Raw genomic sequence first — 14,159 nt, 5'->3', positions numbered from 1 at the left:
TCAGCTGTATCAGTTAGAACTAACCTTATAAAACTTTGATTAGTGGAAAATTATATTAAATTACTCTGCCAATACTTATCATCTGATACATCATGGGTTTCCATATAGGATGAATCATAATTCTGTTATTACTCTCCTTTCTATAGGGAATATTCCAGAATTTATAATGTATTTACTATGATTAATTACAAAAAAAAAATCTAAATCACTCCTAATTAGTGAAGCTTGTAAGGAAATGCAACACTCCAAAGGGTTCATCAAGACCAGCGCTTCAATCTTTTGAATTATAATGAAGGAGATGTGAGGCGTTCGGAGCACCTAAGGGAGAAAGAACAACAATGTGCAGGGCCTTTTTTACAGGAGGGAAGATGTATTACAACATCCAAGGAGCTCGACTGAAAATGCAGAGACAGCAGAGGTTTCAGAGATAAATCTTTTGGATTTAACGTATAATGCGGAATTAAGCAAACTTTCTGAGTTAACTTTTTAGGAGATAGATAACGGACAACAGAACAAAAAGGGTGAGTTTGAAATAAATGATGTTTCAAACAATACCAATACAATAGAAAAAAGTAATTTTGAATGTTGCAATACTGTGGACTGTGATTGCGAAAAAATTGATTTAGAAGTCCTGTTTGATGTAATGCAAGGGGCAGGTTCACCACAAATTATATATAATACAGCTTGTGGTTTTAAAATTTATAATTATTCTAGTAAATGCTTGAATATTGAACATGCATATTTGCTGGCAAAGGGTTTGATGTTTGTGCCAAGTAGGAAAGGGAATGTGGTTCAAATGCTTATTGATGTTAAGTTATTTGTCCACAAATTAAATTGTAAAATACTGTTTAATAATGTTGTTGAACATGAATGTGCTGTTATGGAAATAACTAGTTTGTTTAATCCCCCAAACAATCACTTAACAAAGGTATTTGAGAGAATGTGTGAGAAAGACATCAGAGACCACTTTTAAGGACCCAGTAAAGAAATACTTTACAATTTAAATCAACATGAATATGGTTTGTTAATAGAAATGGCCAATGATAAAAAAAATTTGAATAATGAAGCCTGATAAAGGAAATAGAATTGTAGTAATGGCTAGGTGTGATTATTTAAATAGCATCAACACAGTATTTATGGAAGGAACATATAGTAAAAGCTCTTTGAATGAGGTTAATATTATGTACAGATGGATAGATTTGACATTGGACAATATGGTCTTTCATGGTCAAATAAAAGAAGATAAGTACACATATATGAAAAACGACCACCCAATGTTTTCCAATGTCTTTGGTATCCCAAAAATACACAAAGGGTTAAATAATCCTAGTTTTAGACAGATTGTAGATGGTAAACATTCAAAAACATTTTTTTATTAGTAGATTCCTTGACAACCATTTACAAAAGGGTTTGAGTTCCTTTCCCTATATTAGTAAGGATTCCTGGATTTTTTAGAGAAATTAAATTCAGTGGAAGTAAGTGACAATATCTATTTGGTTACAATAGACATGTGTAATATTTTTTCAGTCATACCTCATGATGTAGCTTTAACATGGTTAGAAGCCTAGTTGCTAAAGACAAAAATGTATGATCAGGCTCAGGTTAACAAACTGCTCGCATTAATGGAATTAGTATTAAAAAATAATTTGGTATATTTTGAAGGCCAATATTTCAAACAGGCAACTGGAGTGGCAATGGGGGTGGTTTTTGCCAATTATGTAATGGCTTTCTGGGAGCAGGAGTTTGTTTTCCTCTAGTGGATATTCAACTATGATTCACCACTACACAAGATTTTTGGATGATATCTTTTATCATTTAGAAAGGATCTGAGGATAGTTTAAAGGAATTCTTACAATTTATAAATGGGAAAGTAAATTTTCTGAAATTCACATATCAGTATAGAATAGAGGACATTTCCTATTTGGATGTACACCTTATTACTGACAAAGTCAATAAAAGTTTAGCCTCTGGAATTTATTGCAAACCCACCTTTTCAAACTTATATTTAAATTTTGATAGTTGGCACCCCTATTATCAAAAGAAAGCAATAGTTAAGGGACAACTGGTTAGGGCTGCCAGAATGGTGAGTGATGTTGAAAGATTTAAGGAAGAAGTATTGTACATCAGTAAGATGTTTGGGTGTAGCGGTTATCCCCCACAATTGGTTAAAGAGATTGTAGATGAAATTATAAGGAAACGTAACGATGGAATTTACAAATTCTGAGGGTGAAAACACGGGTGAGACACTGGCAGCCACTACAGTGATGAGGGGTACAAGTATTCAAAGAAATATGAGAATGACATTTATTACAACTTTTAAATTAGATGCACTTAAAGTGGTTGGAATTATAAGAAGGAAATGGGAGACTCTACAATTAGACCGAGTATTCATAAAGTTAGGGAAGATGCCTACGATAGTTTATAGGAATGACAGGACCTTTAAACAAATATTGGAGGCAAGTACATTTTATAATAAAACAAACCAGTATAGGGTCAAGGGGAATTTTAAATGTGGTATGGAGAGTTGTTGCAAAAATATGCTGGAAACAGGGCACGGTTTGAGGGTGAATGGCATAACTATTGATATATTTGGTCATTTTAATTGTAATAGTAAAAATGTTGTATACATAGCTAAGTGCCAAGATTATCCCACATTTTATGTGGGTAAAATATGCAGGCAGTTGAAGGATAGATTTAATGAACATCTATTAGATATAAGAATATCTATTAGATATAAGACACAATAGGATGACAAATGCTTTATATAGACATATCCATCAACACCCCAAGCATGTGTTTAAATTTATGGTTGTACAACAACTGACCAAAGATACACAAGGAAAAAACACAGATATTCATCTAGATGTGTGTGAGTTATGGTGGCAAATAAGTTGGATGCCACACAGTACCCTGGTATAAATGAAAACATTAACATAGCATGTCTTTTAAAGCTGAAGCACATTGAAGGCTGATTTATTTATTTATTGGATTACAAAATTATACAACAACAAACTTTAATGTATAATATAATTGTACTTAACATTTTAATAGTATTAATTTTTTTTATTAATGTTAAATCATGGACCTGCACATCAATAAGTTCCTTTAGGAAGTATTTTCTAATATTTGGTTGGTTGTAAACATATATATATACTTTTAAACAGCAATTTTAGATGATATTTTTAGATGTTTTATATATAACATATTATTAAGCATTTACTGTTTTAGCATAAGTTCATGTTTTAGTAGTGAAATGAGAATTTAATTGTTTAATTGCATTTTAATTAAATAATTGTTTCAGGGGGTGAGGGTATTTATGTGCTGGGTTGTTGTTTTATCATTGTTCTGAGGAAGTCCCTAAGGATAGGGAAGAAACCGCTCAACTTCACGTATTTTCAATAAACCTGTTTGCTACAATGAAACACTTCACAATTATCTGTAAACTTTCCTTCATAACATCTTTGTTTTTAAAAGCAGTCCTTTGCATCCATGATTTCCACACTCTCCCAGTTTTCATAACTGGTACAGTCTCTGAAAACTACCCAGAAGGTCTAGTCTGTATTTAAAAATTCAACTTCAGGACATTTTGCTGTCATGGACCCATATTTCAAACTTCGTTAGAAGATACTGAACTAACATTTCTAATTAATATCGTCTCAAAATGTGAATGACATAATCCTTAGATGAATATTGTGAATGTTCTTTTATCAAAGTCTGGCTAGAGAATATACAATCACAAACTAGAAAACAAAACTGTAGTTATTAATGCTTGGAAAAATTGATTGAAAATTGTACAGAAAGAGCAAGCAACAATGTCCCACCACAAAGTATTTCAATATGAATAAATGGAATTCACTTCACAGACATGCTTGCTTTGCCCTCACTGTACTAAAACAAAAATACATTTAAATATTCTGATTGGGTTCATTTACCTTCACCTCTACTTCAGACAGGGTTCAAAAACAATCTGAAAATAATGTGAGTATTAAAAAAGCAAATAACATCACTAAAAGCAGTTTGTTAGATGTCTTGAAGAAGAATTGGACCTCACTGAATATAAATATACTTCTCATGTCACCTCCCCTAAAGTCAAATATGACCACAGGCCAACATGACCAATTCTTCACTACCCCAGCATGTCACCTCAGACTTCTTCATTAGTAAGTTTTGTACACATCAGAATCAGATGAAGCTTATGAACACTTGAATGCTTTTACTCCTATACATAAAGACAGCAGCAGACATGATTCAAACTGAGTTATACTAACATTTACACAACTTTAATAGCTACCATGAGTTAATTTTTAATGAGCAAGGATTCCCTTCTATCATAAAAGCATCATGCATTTTACAATGATAATTCAAGTCAGATAACTTCTCGTTTTAAATGCATATAGCTATAGTTTGTGTTAAATGATGACTTCGAATTTTTGTGTTAACTGCAGTTAACAGACTAACTCTTTTAATCAAATTTAATTTCTGGAGAGTAAAGTAAGTTTACTCCAGCCAGACTAGTGATAACACACACACACACACACACACACACACACACACACACACACACACACACACACACACACACATACACACATATGCGCATCCACCCATGTACACACACTCATACACAAACTGTCATCAGTAAAGTGATAAAAATCAGCAGTACAAATACTCAACAAGGATGGTGAAAAACTATTTGATAGACCTTTCCAATATTCTAAGTACAATAATTTTGAAAAAGTAATTTTCCTCAACAGATCTAGCTAGGAGAAATAGGAGGTTAAGCAGTTTTCCCTTTATTGACTCCTTTGCTTGACTTACACAAATCCTTGTCAACCATGCTTTGATAATGTCTGAAATAAAAACACACCTCTTCAGTAGAAAAAAACAATATTGTCATGGCCTTATTTGCAACTACCTTACCAATATACATACTCCTTTCAAATGCTAAGCAAGTCTTTCTCAAACTGTATCAAACTGAATCAAACAAAACAAAGAAAAGTACATAATATTCATGATTGTTCAAACTCAAAACATTTCTCAGAGAAACTGAACAATCCAAATAATGACATTACAATTAGTTTTAATTGTAGCCTACAACAACCTTAACAACATTTTCCCATCTGTACCATATATGTATCTGACATCAATCAAATTTATATGTGAAAATAGAACACCAGTAATAGGCACACAAAATGAACAGTGTATTCTCTTACGGTTATTAATGGTCCCTTTTATCAATAAAATATCACTATTGCTTTAGCATTTTGTAGCATCTATACATATTATAACACGTGTCATACCCTATTAAATAAGAATGTTCAACCTGTGATCTTTCATTTCATACTCATTCCTACGAAAGTGAACCATGCATCGTATTTTTCATGTATTACACAATAATGGATGACATTTTTCATATTTAATAAGACATCCTTCTTAGTGGAACTCATTTTACACTGCACAGTATGTCATGCAAAGATTAATCACAAGCACTGCATTTATTTCCCATGCTGCTTTGTGGAAGTACTCACGTTGTAAGCAGTCGGCATTGAGAAGGTCCTGGCACTTTTCATGGCATTTCACACCACATTCTGTACATTTCATGCCTTGCCTTGCAATACCCCAGAGAAGCCCTTCACACTCGTAGCAATAAGTAGGGGTTGTAGCTGTCCAGACTTCAAAGTTGTGAGGTGTTGTAGAAGAAATTGGGTAGATAAGAGCCTGTAGAGTTTTCTTGAATACATGCATTTTCTATAAAATAACAGCATAATCCATCATTAGGGCCAAATATTATGTTTGTTTATTATGTCTTTAAGTAATTAGATAGGATTAGCTAAGATTTAGGACACATTTCCTTAGCAACAGTCAAAAAGAATTCACTGAATTTAATGATATTCAACAGGAAAAACTACCATACATCATAATTCTAAAACTTTTTGGTAGCTGGACATTATAAACAGTAATTATTGTAAAGACAGGAATATTTGTAAGACAGTGTAGCATCATCTAATTGAGACACTTTAGGTCAAATGTAGGCTTCAGGCAGCAATGCCTCAAAGAACCATATGTCTAACATTTTGAGAAATGTTTTAGCCAACTGTAGGACATTGTTATATAACCTAAAGTTCTTTTTTTATGAGGCAATATCACAACACATACAAATATGACCTTGCACTCATAAGGAACCTAATGAAAACTGATACCCCCCCCCCCCCACGGGTCTATATTAGAACATCAAAGTTTCAAAGCTTCGAATGTTCTAATATCGAACCCTATTCAGCAAAAGCTGAAAATATCAAAGCAACAAAAAATAATCTTTTGCTAGGGAAAGAATTCCGTTGTCTGTTTCTGTTGCTTTGGTATTTTCAGTGCTGTGGTGGAAAGTTACAGGTCAGGGTCAGGTAAGTGTGCCATTGAGTGCGGGTTAGGGTGCAGGTTAGGTATGTGTGCGATTGTGTGGACGTGAGGGTTAGGGCGGGTTAGGTGACTTAGGGTTAGGGTGTGGGTCAGGTAAGTGTGCGATTGTGTGGACGTGAGGGTTAGGGCAGGATAGGTGAGTTAGGATTAGGGCGCGGGTGAGGTGAGTGTGCAATAGTGACGGCCTTAGGGTTAGGGTTTGGGTTAAGGTAAGAGGATAGTTAGTGGTGTGTGTATAGTTTAGTGTAGGGTTATGTGTAAGATTTTAGGTGTATGTGTGTGGATTGCTGTTTGGTGTGCTTGTGTTTTGTGTATGTGTTTCGGAACAGCAAATTTTTTCCCTAGGAAAAAATAAGCTGTTCTGTATGTTCGATGTTTTCAGCTTTCACTCAATAGGGTTCGATATTAGAACATTCGAAGTTTTGAAACTTCGATGTTCTAATTTAGACCACCCCACACACATATATCCATACATTATAGATGCTGCCACTACGAAAAGACAAAACACAGCACCAATGAAGTACACTAATGAACATAAATGCCCAATATTTCATAAGTGTGAAAACTCACACTATAAGTGTCTTTGTTTTGCAGGGGGCAAGCAACCATGCATACCACCCACACCCACACACATACCTCCAGACTTACAGCCACATCTAACAGTATCTCAACCTCTTAGCCCTTAAGGCAAACTACCATACACCCCAATGTATCAGTCAATGGAGACTCTATAGTAAGACACATAGGTGCCCCACTCACCAGGCTTTGCAAGACGATGATCACAGTCACAGTCATTTACCTATCATGGTTAAGGATCCACCAGATATTACACACACAAACACACACACACACACACACACACACACACACACACACACACACACACACACACACACACACACACACACACACACACACACACACACACTCAGGATAGAGAACCACAGATACCAAGATGACTTTAGCATAGTCCATTTGGGAGTTAATGAACTGAGATGCACCTTCCTGAACAATATGATAAGAGACATAATAGACCTTTCAGATTATGTGTCCCAGGCAGGTATGAGCTTAGCATCGAGAAACTTTCTACCGTTTCCGAGGATGATACCACAATATAAACAGAAGGTGATTCACTTTAACAATTGGCTTAGTCACTGTTGTCATTCTAGGAGGGTCCAGTATTTGTCAGGTTGGGAGGACATGATTGACAGACCACACTGTTTTGCCAGGGATGGTCTGCACTTGTGCCTTCTAGCCTTTCGGACATTGGCCTTCTGCCCCTGCTCTGTTTTTTTCCAAAAACCTGCTGTGAGACTACAAAAGGTAAGTGCTTATTTTCAACTGTTTTCTGCACTTCTGATTAACTAAAACAATAATTGCTGCATATCTGATTACTCTTACAACTGTAATTACTGTTTATCTCTTTGTTCTGTTCATTTTATTTGTTGCTGTACTTGAAAAACTTTAGCAGGAGCGGCCTTAGGTCAACTGGTGCCCTAGGCGAAAGGGTTCCACGGCGTCCCCCACCACACCACCCAGTGCCCCCCCATCCTGGTCTACCTGAACCATCCAATTACTGGAAAAGTGCCCCTGCTAGAGAGGCGCCCTAGGCAGCCGCCTAGTTGGCCTATGCCTAAGGCCGGCTATAAACACTAGCATAGACTAGGTTCAGGGTTTGCTGGATCTAGAACTGTTTGTGACCTTTGGAGCTTGTAAAACAGTTAATCTTTTGTCTGGAGAGTCCTAGTTGTGTCCTCATGGGAGGAGATTACAGTTTGGTCTGATCTAGCTACAGGTAACACTACAGGTCTCTGTTTAGGGCATTTTGACTGGATAATATGAACTTTGCTGGTTCCTGTTTCTCTTCTTTAAATAGCCAGTGTTTGAACTGGGTTGTGCTTATTTACTCAAAGTTCATAGCCGGCCTTAGGCATAGGCCAACTAGGCAGCTGCCTAGGGCGCCACTCTGGAGGGGCACTTTTCCAGTATATGTTTGGTATAGGTAGACCAGGATGGGGCACCGGGTGGTGTAGTGGGGGGTACCGTAGCACCCTTTTGACTAGGGCACCAGTTGCTCTGAGGCGAGTCCTGTCAAAGCTACAGTGATTTAGGCCTTCTACCTTTGCTCTGCTGTTTTCCAAACGCCTGCAATGAGACTACAAAAAAAATAAGTGCTTATTTTCAACTGCTTTTTGCACTTCTGATTAACTAAAACAATACTTGCTGAATATCTGTTCAAACTGTGCAAATGCATTTTAGGCTTACAGAACTGAATCCTTACTTCTGTTCTGATCTCTGTCTCCTTTTATCCCCACCCACCTGTCCAACTGTTATAGTGGTCTGAGTTGCGGTCTTAATGCCTAGTGGCTTTTGAGTTGCCCGCCTCTACTGTAAATTTCATATTGGACACTGCTCCCAGTCCCATATCATCAGCTCATTCTACTGAGTATGATGAGATCATTCTGAAGGCCCACCACCTTACCTTCTTAACCTTAAATTAACTTCTGTTTCCTCCCTTTCTACTTGAAAAAAAAAACACAAGTTTATTCAGCTGCTCCTGCTGTATTTGTGCCTCTTCCTACTTTATTTTGCTGCTTTTGCTGCTTGTACTTAAAAGTGTTCAACTGCATTTATTCTGCTACATTTATGTTGCTTGTCAGTAGCCTGATTACATTGATGACAGTATTCTACTGAATTTCTGCTTTATTTAAACTGTTTTTGTTTGTTTGTTTGTTTGTTTGTCTTTCTCTGTTGTGATTGTGATCTTATACCTTTTGGATTTCTGGTACTCCTGTGTTTTGTAGCATAGGCTGTATTCAGACTTCCTGAGTCTAGACTGTTTTGTATCACTTGAGCACTAAAACCAGCTTTTCACTGAGCTACTAAAAGATGTGAGGCATCAGTTGCTCCCAACTAACTTTAAGTCCCTGTTTTTGCTGTTACATTGCATTTTTAATTTTATTCTCATTCTACTGTTATTTGAATTGCCTAAACTATTTTTTTTTTTGCCACATTTTGCTGTATATTGTACTAGTTCAGCTATAGCAAAGCCCATTTCCAGGTTTGCTGTTTCTGGGTCTGTCATATTTGTTGGAGAAGGCCATTCTGCATCCTTCTGGGAAGAGAGTGCTGATTTGGTCCCATCTAATTGAGGATGACTAGACTAGAACTAAGAGAGAGATCACCCTTGTTGCCTAGTTTGAGTTAAAAGGGTTATTTCGTGTTTTATTTAAGCCCTGCATTTGTGCTTGTTTGCATGTAGTGCATCACTGTGCACTGCCACTTAGCGGTAGTTACTGTTGGCGGTTATAGATGCAAACGTTTTGCTTGTTAAGTTTTCCCTTAGCACTTCACTCGTGGTCCTCCAGAGGTTTTTCATGGTCCTGCTCTACTGTCAGGTAGAACACTAAGCCTAGCCTCAGAGGTACCAACACACCTCTCACACACTAGCCATTCCTAAGTGTGACCTCTTTTCCTGACCATATAAATTTACATAACACAACGGACAGACAATTTCCCAAGCTTTCTCCAGCCAGCTTAGTCAACAAGGGCATCCTAAGGCAGTGTAGAAACTGCCTCATGTTCAATGACAACCCTCTACTCCTAATCCACACAACCTCAACATGTGAGAGATGCAACTATATTAACAACCTTGAATCCATGCTCTCTCACACACCAGTCAGTAGAAATCATGAGTGGGCTGTCAAGTTTGCACATCTCACCTTCTACTCCACCCAAACCCACATCACACATACCTACATATGCGAAGGTCCTCACCAGAAACATCCTTAAACACCAGAGACCTCCTAAACACAAATACAAGCACACTACACAAAATGCTTCCACTGCAGAACACAATACTCATAATAGGTCACGCACCAGTGTCTCACATGTCAAGCCCTCACGTAAGCCAAAACACAAAATCAAACAAAGTCATAGGTGATTCCATTGCGAGGCACACAAATGTCCCTCTAACCAGGCTGGATAAGGAGAAAGTCAGCTGTCTGTCAGGTGTCAGGATCCACCATATCAGACACATGCACTCAAGTCTCTCAAAAACTGGTTCTGTTATGACTCTGTCATAGTCCATGTTGGTGTGAATGACTTGATATGTACTTCTCTAGACTATATGAAGAGAGACATGACTAAGCTCTTGAACTATGTGTTTCTGGCAGCTATGCAGGTATACCGCTAGCCTTAAGCAGCATTTTACGTTCACCTAGGATAATGTCTCAATACAAAAAGAAAATGATTGACTTCAATAATTGGCTTAGTTTCTGGTGTCATTCTAAGGGGATACTGTCTGTCAGCCTGGGATGACATGATCGACAGACCTTGATGTTTTGTCAGAGATGGTCTTCATCTGTCACCCCTGGGATTTTGACTACTGGCTAAGGCTTTTGCCACCCCCATAGTGCCTTTTTTAGGCAGTGTCTCAAAGTCAAAATTCCCAATGTAAAAACAAACTAAAAACAACATCAAGGTTAAGTTGCTAAACACTAGGAGTTTTAACATGAAACTGTACTCACTGGAAGCAGTCCTCACCTTGGAAGACATAGACATTTGTGCAGTCACAGAGACCTGGTTCAAGCCTATGGAGAGCAGCCCAGCCATACTGGGCTACACCTCCTTTCACACATTCAGACCACAAACCGAAGGCATGAAAATCAAAGGAGGCAGGGTTTGAATATTCATTAAAGGTGAACACACCTCCAGATTGGTTATACAGTATGATTCCCTGGAGATACTTCAGGTGCAACTAACTGTTGTTAGGACACCTATTCAAGCCAGCTGCTTGCTGGTCTATTTTGTACTGCTTTACTTGGTTCACCTATTCTAGTCTTTGCCAGCTATGGGACAATCTCTATGAATCAGGACACCCATTCTGCCTATTTGTATCTACTTGAGTCTATCAAGATACATCCGAACACCATGGTTTTGGGTGACTTTAACTATCCATCCATTGACTGGGTAAATTACTGGTGCTCAAACTCACTTGGCCAAAGGTTCCTCGACTTTGTTAACTCCAATGTCCTGGACAAGCTGGTTCACATCTCCACAAGGGGTGCCAACATACTGGATCTGGTGCTTATCAATATGGGGGACCACTGTACCACTCCCAGTGTGAGGTCTTCCCTAGTGAAATCTGACCACAAATCAGTCTCATTTGAAGTAAATATCACACCTGACCCCCACCCCACCCCAAGCAGCAACTAAACTAAAAAACTTCTCCAAAGCAGGCTGTAACTTCTTACAGGATGGTATAAATAGCTTTAATGCACCTCACCCCCTCAGATAAAACTGGCAACTATGCTGAGTTCTACACCAATGCTTTATAAAAACACCTGTATTAGCCAACAGCATATAAAATCACTGATCACAACTCGATGTCAAAGACCAAACGATTTTATTCAGCTTAGCGCTTTTGTGGTGAAATATACCATTTCATCAGACCATTACACTGTTTAAGCTGGTGTTGCATTACATAGACTACATCACATCATTCACCAGCCAATTAACAATCAAAAACAATTTAAAGCAATAATCACATAGTTAAAGCTTGCTGTGTAAAAAGTTCAACATCTCATATAAAAAATCAACATCTAATATAAAACACGACTAAACCACCATAAACTCTATACATAAACACAGTAAAACATATGTCATATGTCTAAAAATACTTGAATGTGTATAAAAACATTCTTCTGGATGAATAAAAAAGGCATGCTTTATTTAAAAAGTTTCCTGCTCTTCAAAATGGATAATTAGGCTGAGGGCTGATAAGGGCATGGGACTAAATGATAGGGTCCCTTTAAAACCCATTTTGAAGAACAGGAAACTTTTAAATAACTGGGTATTCTTTTCAATCATAGCCTAAGCACCAACTTTGTCCCAGCTGAATGGAAAATGGCCATCATTATCCCCTTGCACAAAGATGGTGCTTCCACTGTCCCCAGGAACTACAGACCTATTAGTCTGATTAGCCTTATCTGCAATTCCATGGAGAGACTCATCATGGACCTTATCAGCCAAGATATAGGTAATCTCCACACACTTGACCTATTCAGTTTAGATTTGTCAAAGGGAGATCATTCCTGTTAGACCTGGTGGACTTCTTAGAGACAGTCACCAAGGGCCTGGACAAGGGGAAATTTATGCATACAGCCTACCTAGACTTAACCAAGGCTTTTGACACTATCCCCCACTCAGGCATCATTGACAAACTCATCCAGCTAGGTATCAACCCTTATATCATTAGGTCACTAACTGGCTCACTGATAGAACTCATATAGTCAAAATAGGGGAATCCACCTCCAACAGCAGACCTGTAACCAGTGGTGTTCCACAGAGATCATTCTGAGACCTCTACTGTTTGGAATCTATTTCTCTGAAATACAAGCTAAAACTAAAGGTCTGTGGCTGACAAAGTTTGCTGATGACTGCAAAATGGAAATGGTCATAGAATCTCCAAATAATGTCAGCATCTTGCAAGAGGGTCTTACACAAACAAATGATTGGTGCTAAAGTCATGGCCTTAAACTCAATGCAAACAATGTATTATTATCCCCTTCAGTAAGTGCAATGTTCCTGCTAACTACAATATCAATAACAACACCCTAAGTATGTACTCAGTGGTGAGAGACCTGGGCACAAAGGTTGACAGCAAACTTACCTTTGATCACCATGTCTCCACAATGGTAAGAAGGGCATTCTATATTGCTCATCTCATAAGTAAGGGGATTGCATCCAGAAAAAAAAGAAGTTACAACCTCTCTGTAGTCTTCCCTCATCATGCCAATAATTGAGTACAGCACCTCTTTTGGTATGTACTTTTCCAAGCACCTGCAGCAACTGGCCAGACCACAAAGGTTCCTCACAATGAAAATTCAAGGTCTTCAGCATCTGTTTTATGTGGATCGTCTGAAATCACTGTCACTTTATTCTGTTTCATACAGACTACTCAGAGGTGATCTATGCCTTGTACATAAGACAATCTTTGACTCTGATTTATTGGAAATGCTGCATATCCACAAGTCAAATGGCACACATGTTACTCACTCCAAAGAGTTAACCTGATATGTGACATTAATAGAACCTGCTGGAGGGACAGATGTGTCTCCCTGAGGTTACCACATCTCTATAACGGACTCCCACTTCATGTCAAACAGAGCATCTCATTGGCCCTCTTCAAACACAGTCTGGACAATGGGATGGGTAACCATAAATTCACCCTGGAGGTTTCACCTTTGTCCCTCTTGGAGAGGGGCAATTGGTGTTGATCATGGAAATAAGGGTAGAACTTGTCTAGGCTTGTAAGGGCCCTAGGGCCATTAGCCTCATAAAATCCTATGATCCTATGATCCAATGATCCTATGATCCAATGATCCCATTATTTAACCCTATAATGCTTTTTATAGGCAAGGCCAACATGGTAAACTTTCTAACATGGTAAATTCTATTCAAGATAAACTAAAGATTTTACTGTACAATGCTAGGAGTCTCGACAAGACATTCCAATCCATGGAAGTGCTCCTCACCCTTGAGAGTGTTGACATCTGTACAGTTACTGGGACATGGTTTAAAGCCACAGAGGACACATCAACAGTGCAAAGCTATAATGTCTTCTGCACATTTAGACCAGCCACCTCACAAGAAGGAACAGGAGGTGGAGGTGTATCAATGCACATAAGAAGTAAGTACACCTCAAGATTAGTCAGACAATATGACATGCTTGAGCTACTTCA

General features: G+C 37.9%; 1 protein-coding gene across 1 annotated transcript in view; it reads right to left on the bottom strand.

Annotated features, from left to right (window-relative positions):
* Positions 1–14,159, bottom strand: part of UNC13C (unc-13 homolog C) — a 4,920,764-nt gene that overhangs the window by 3,456,684 nt on the left and 1,449,921 nt on the right. The window contains exon 7 of the mRNA XM_044078941.1: positions 5,529–5,748. Coding sequence (XP_043934876.1) covers positions 5,529–5,748 — 220 coding nt within the window. The remainder of the gene's footprint in view (positions 1–5,528; positions 5,749–14,159) is intronic.

Source organism: Protopterus annectens, chromosome 7.part1 (genome assembly GCF_019279795.1).
Source record: "Protopterus annectens isolate FY-2018-M chromosome 7.part1, PAN1.0, whole genome shotgun sequence".
In the NCBI taxonomy this organism is placed as follows: Eukaryota; Metazoa; Chordata; order Ceratodontiformes; family Protopteridae; genus Protopterus; species Protopterus annectens.
This window is presented reverse-complemented; position numbering and strand designations above follow the sequence as displayed.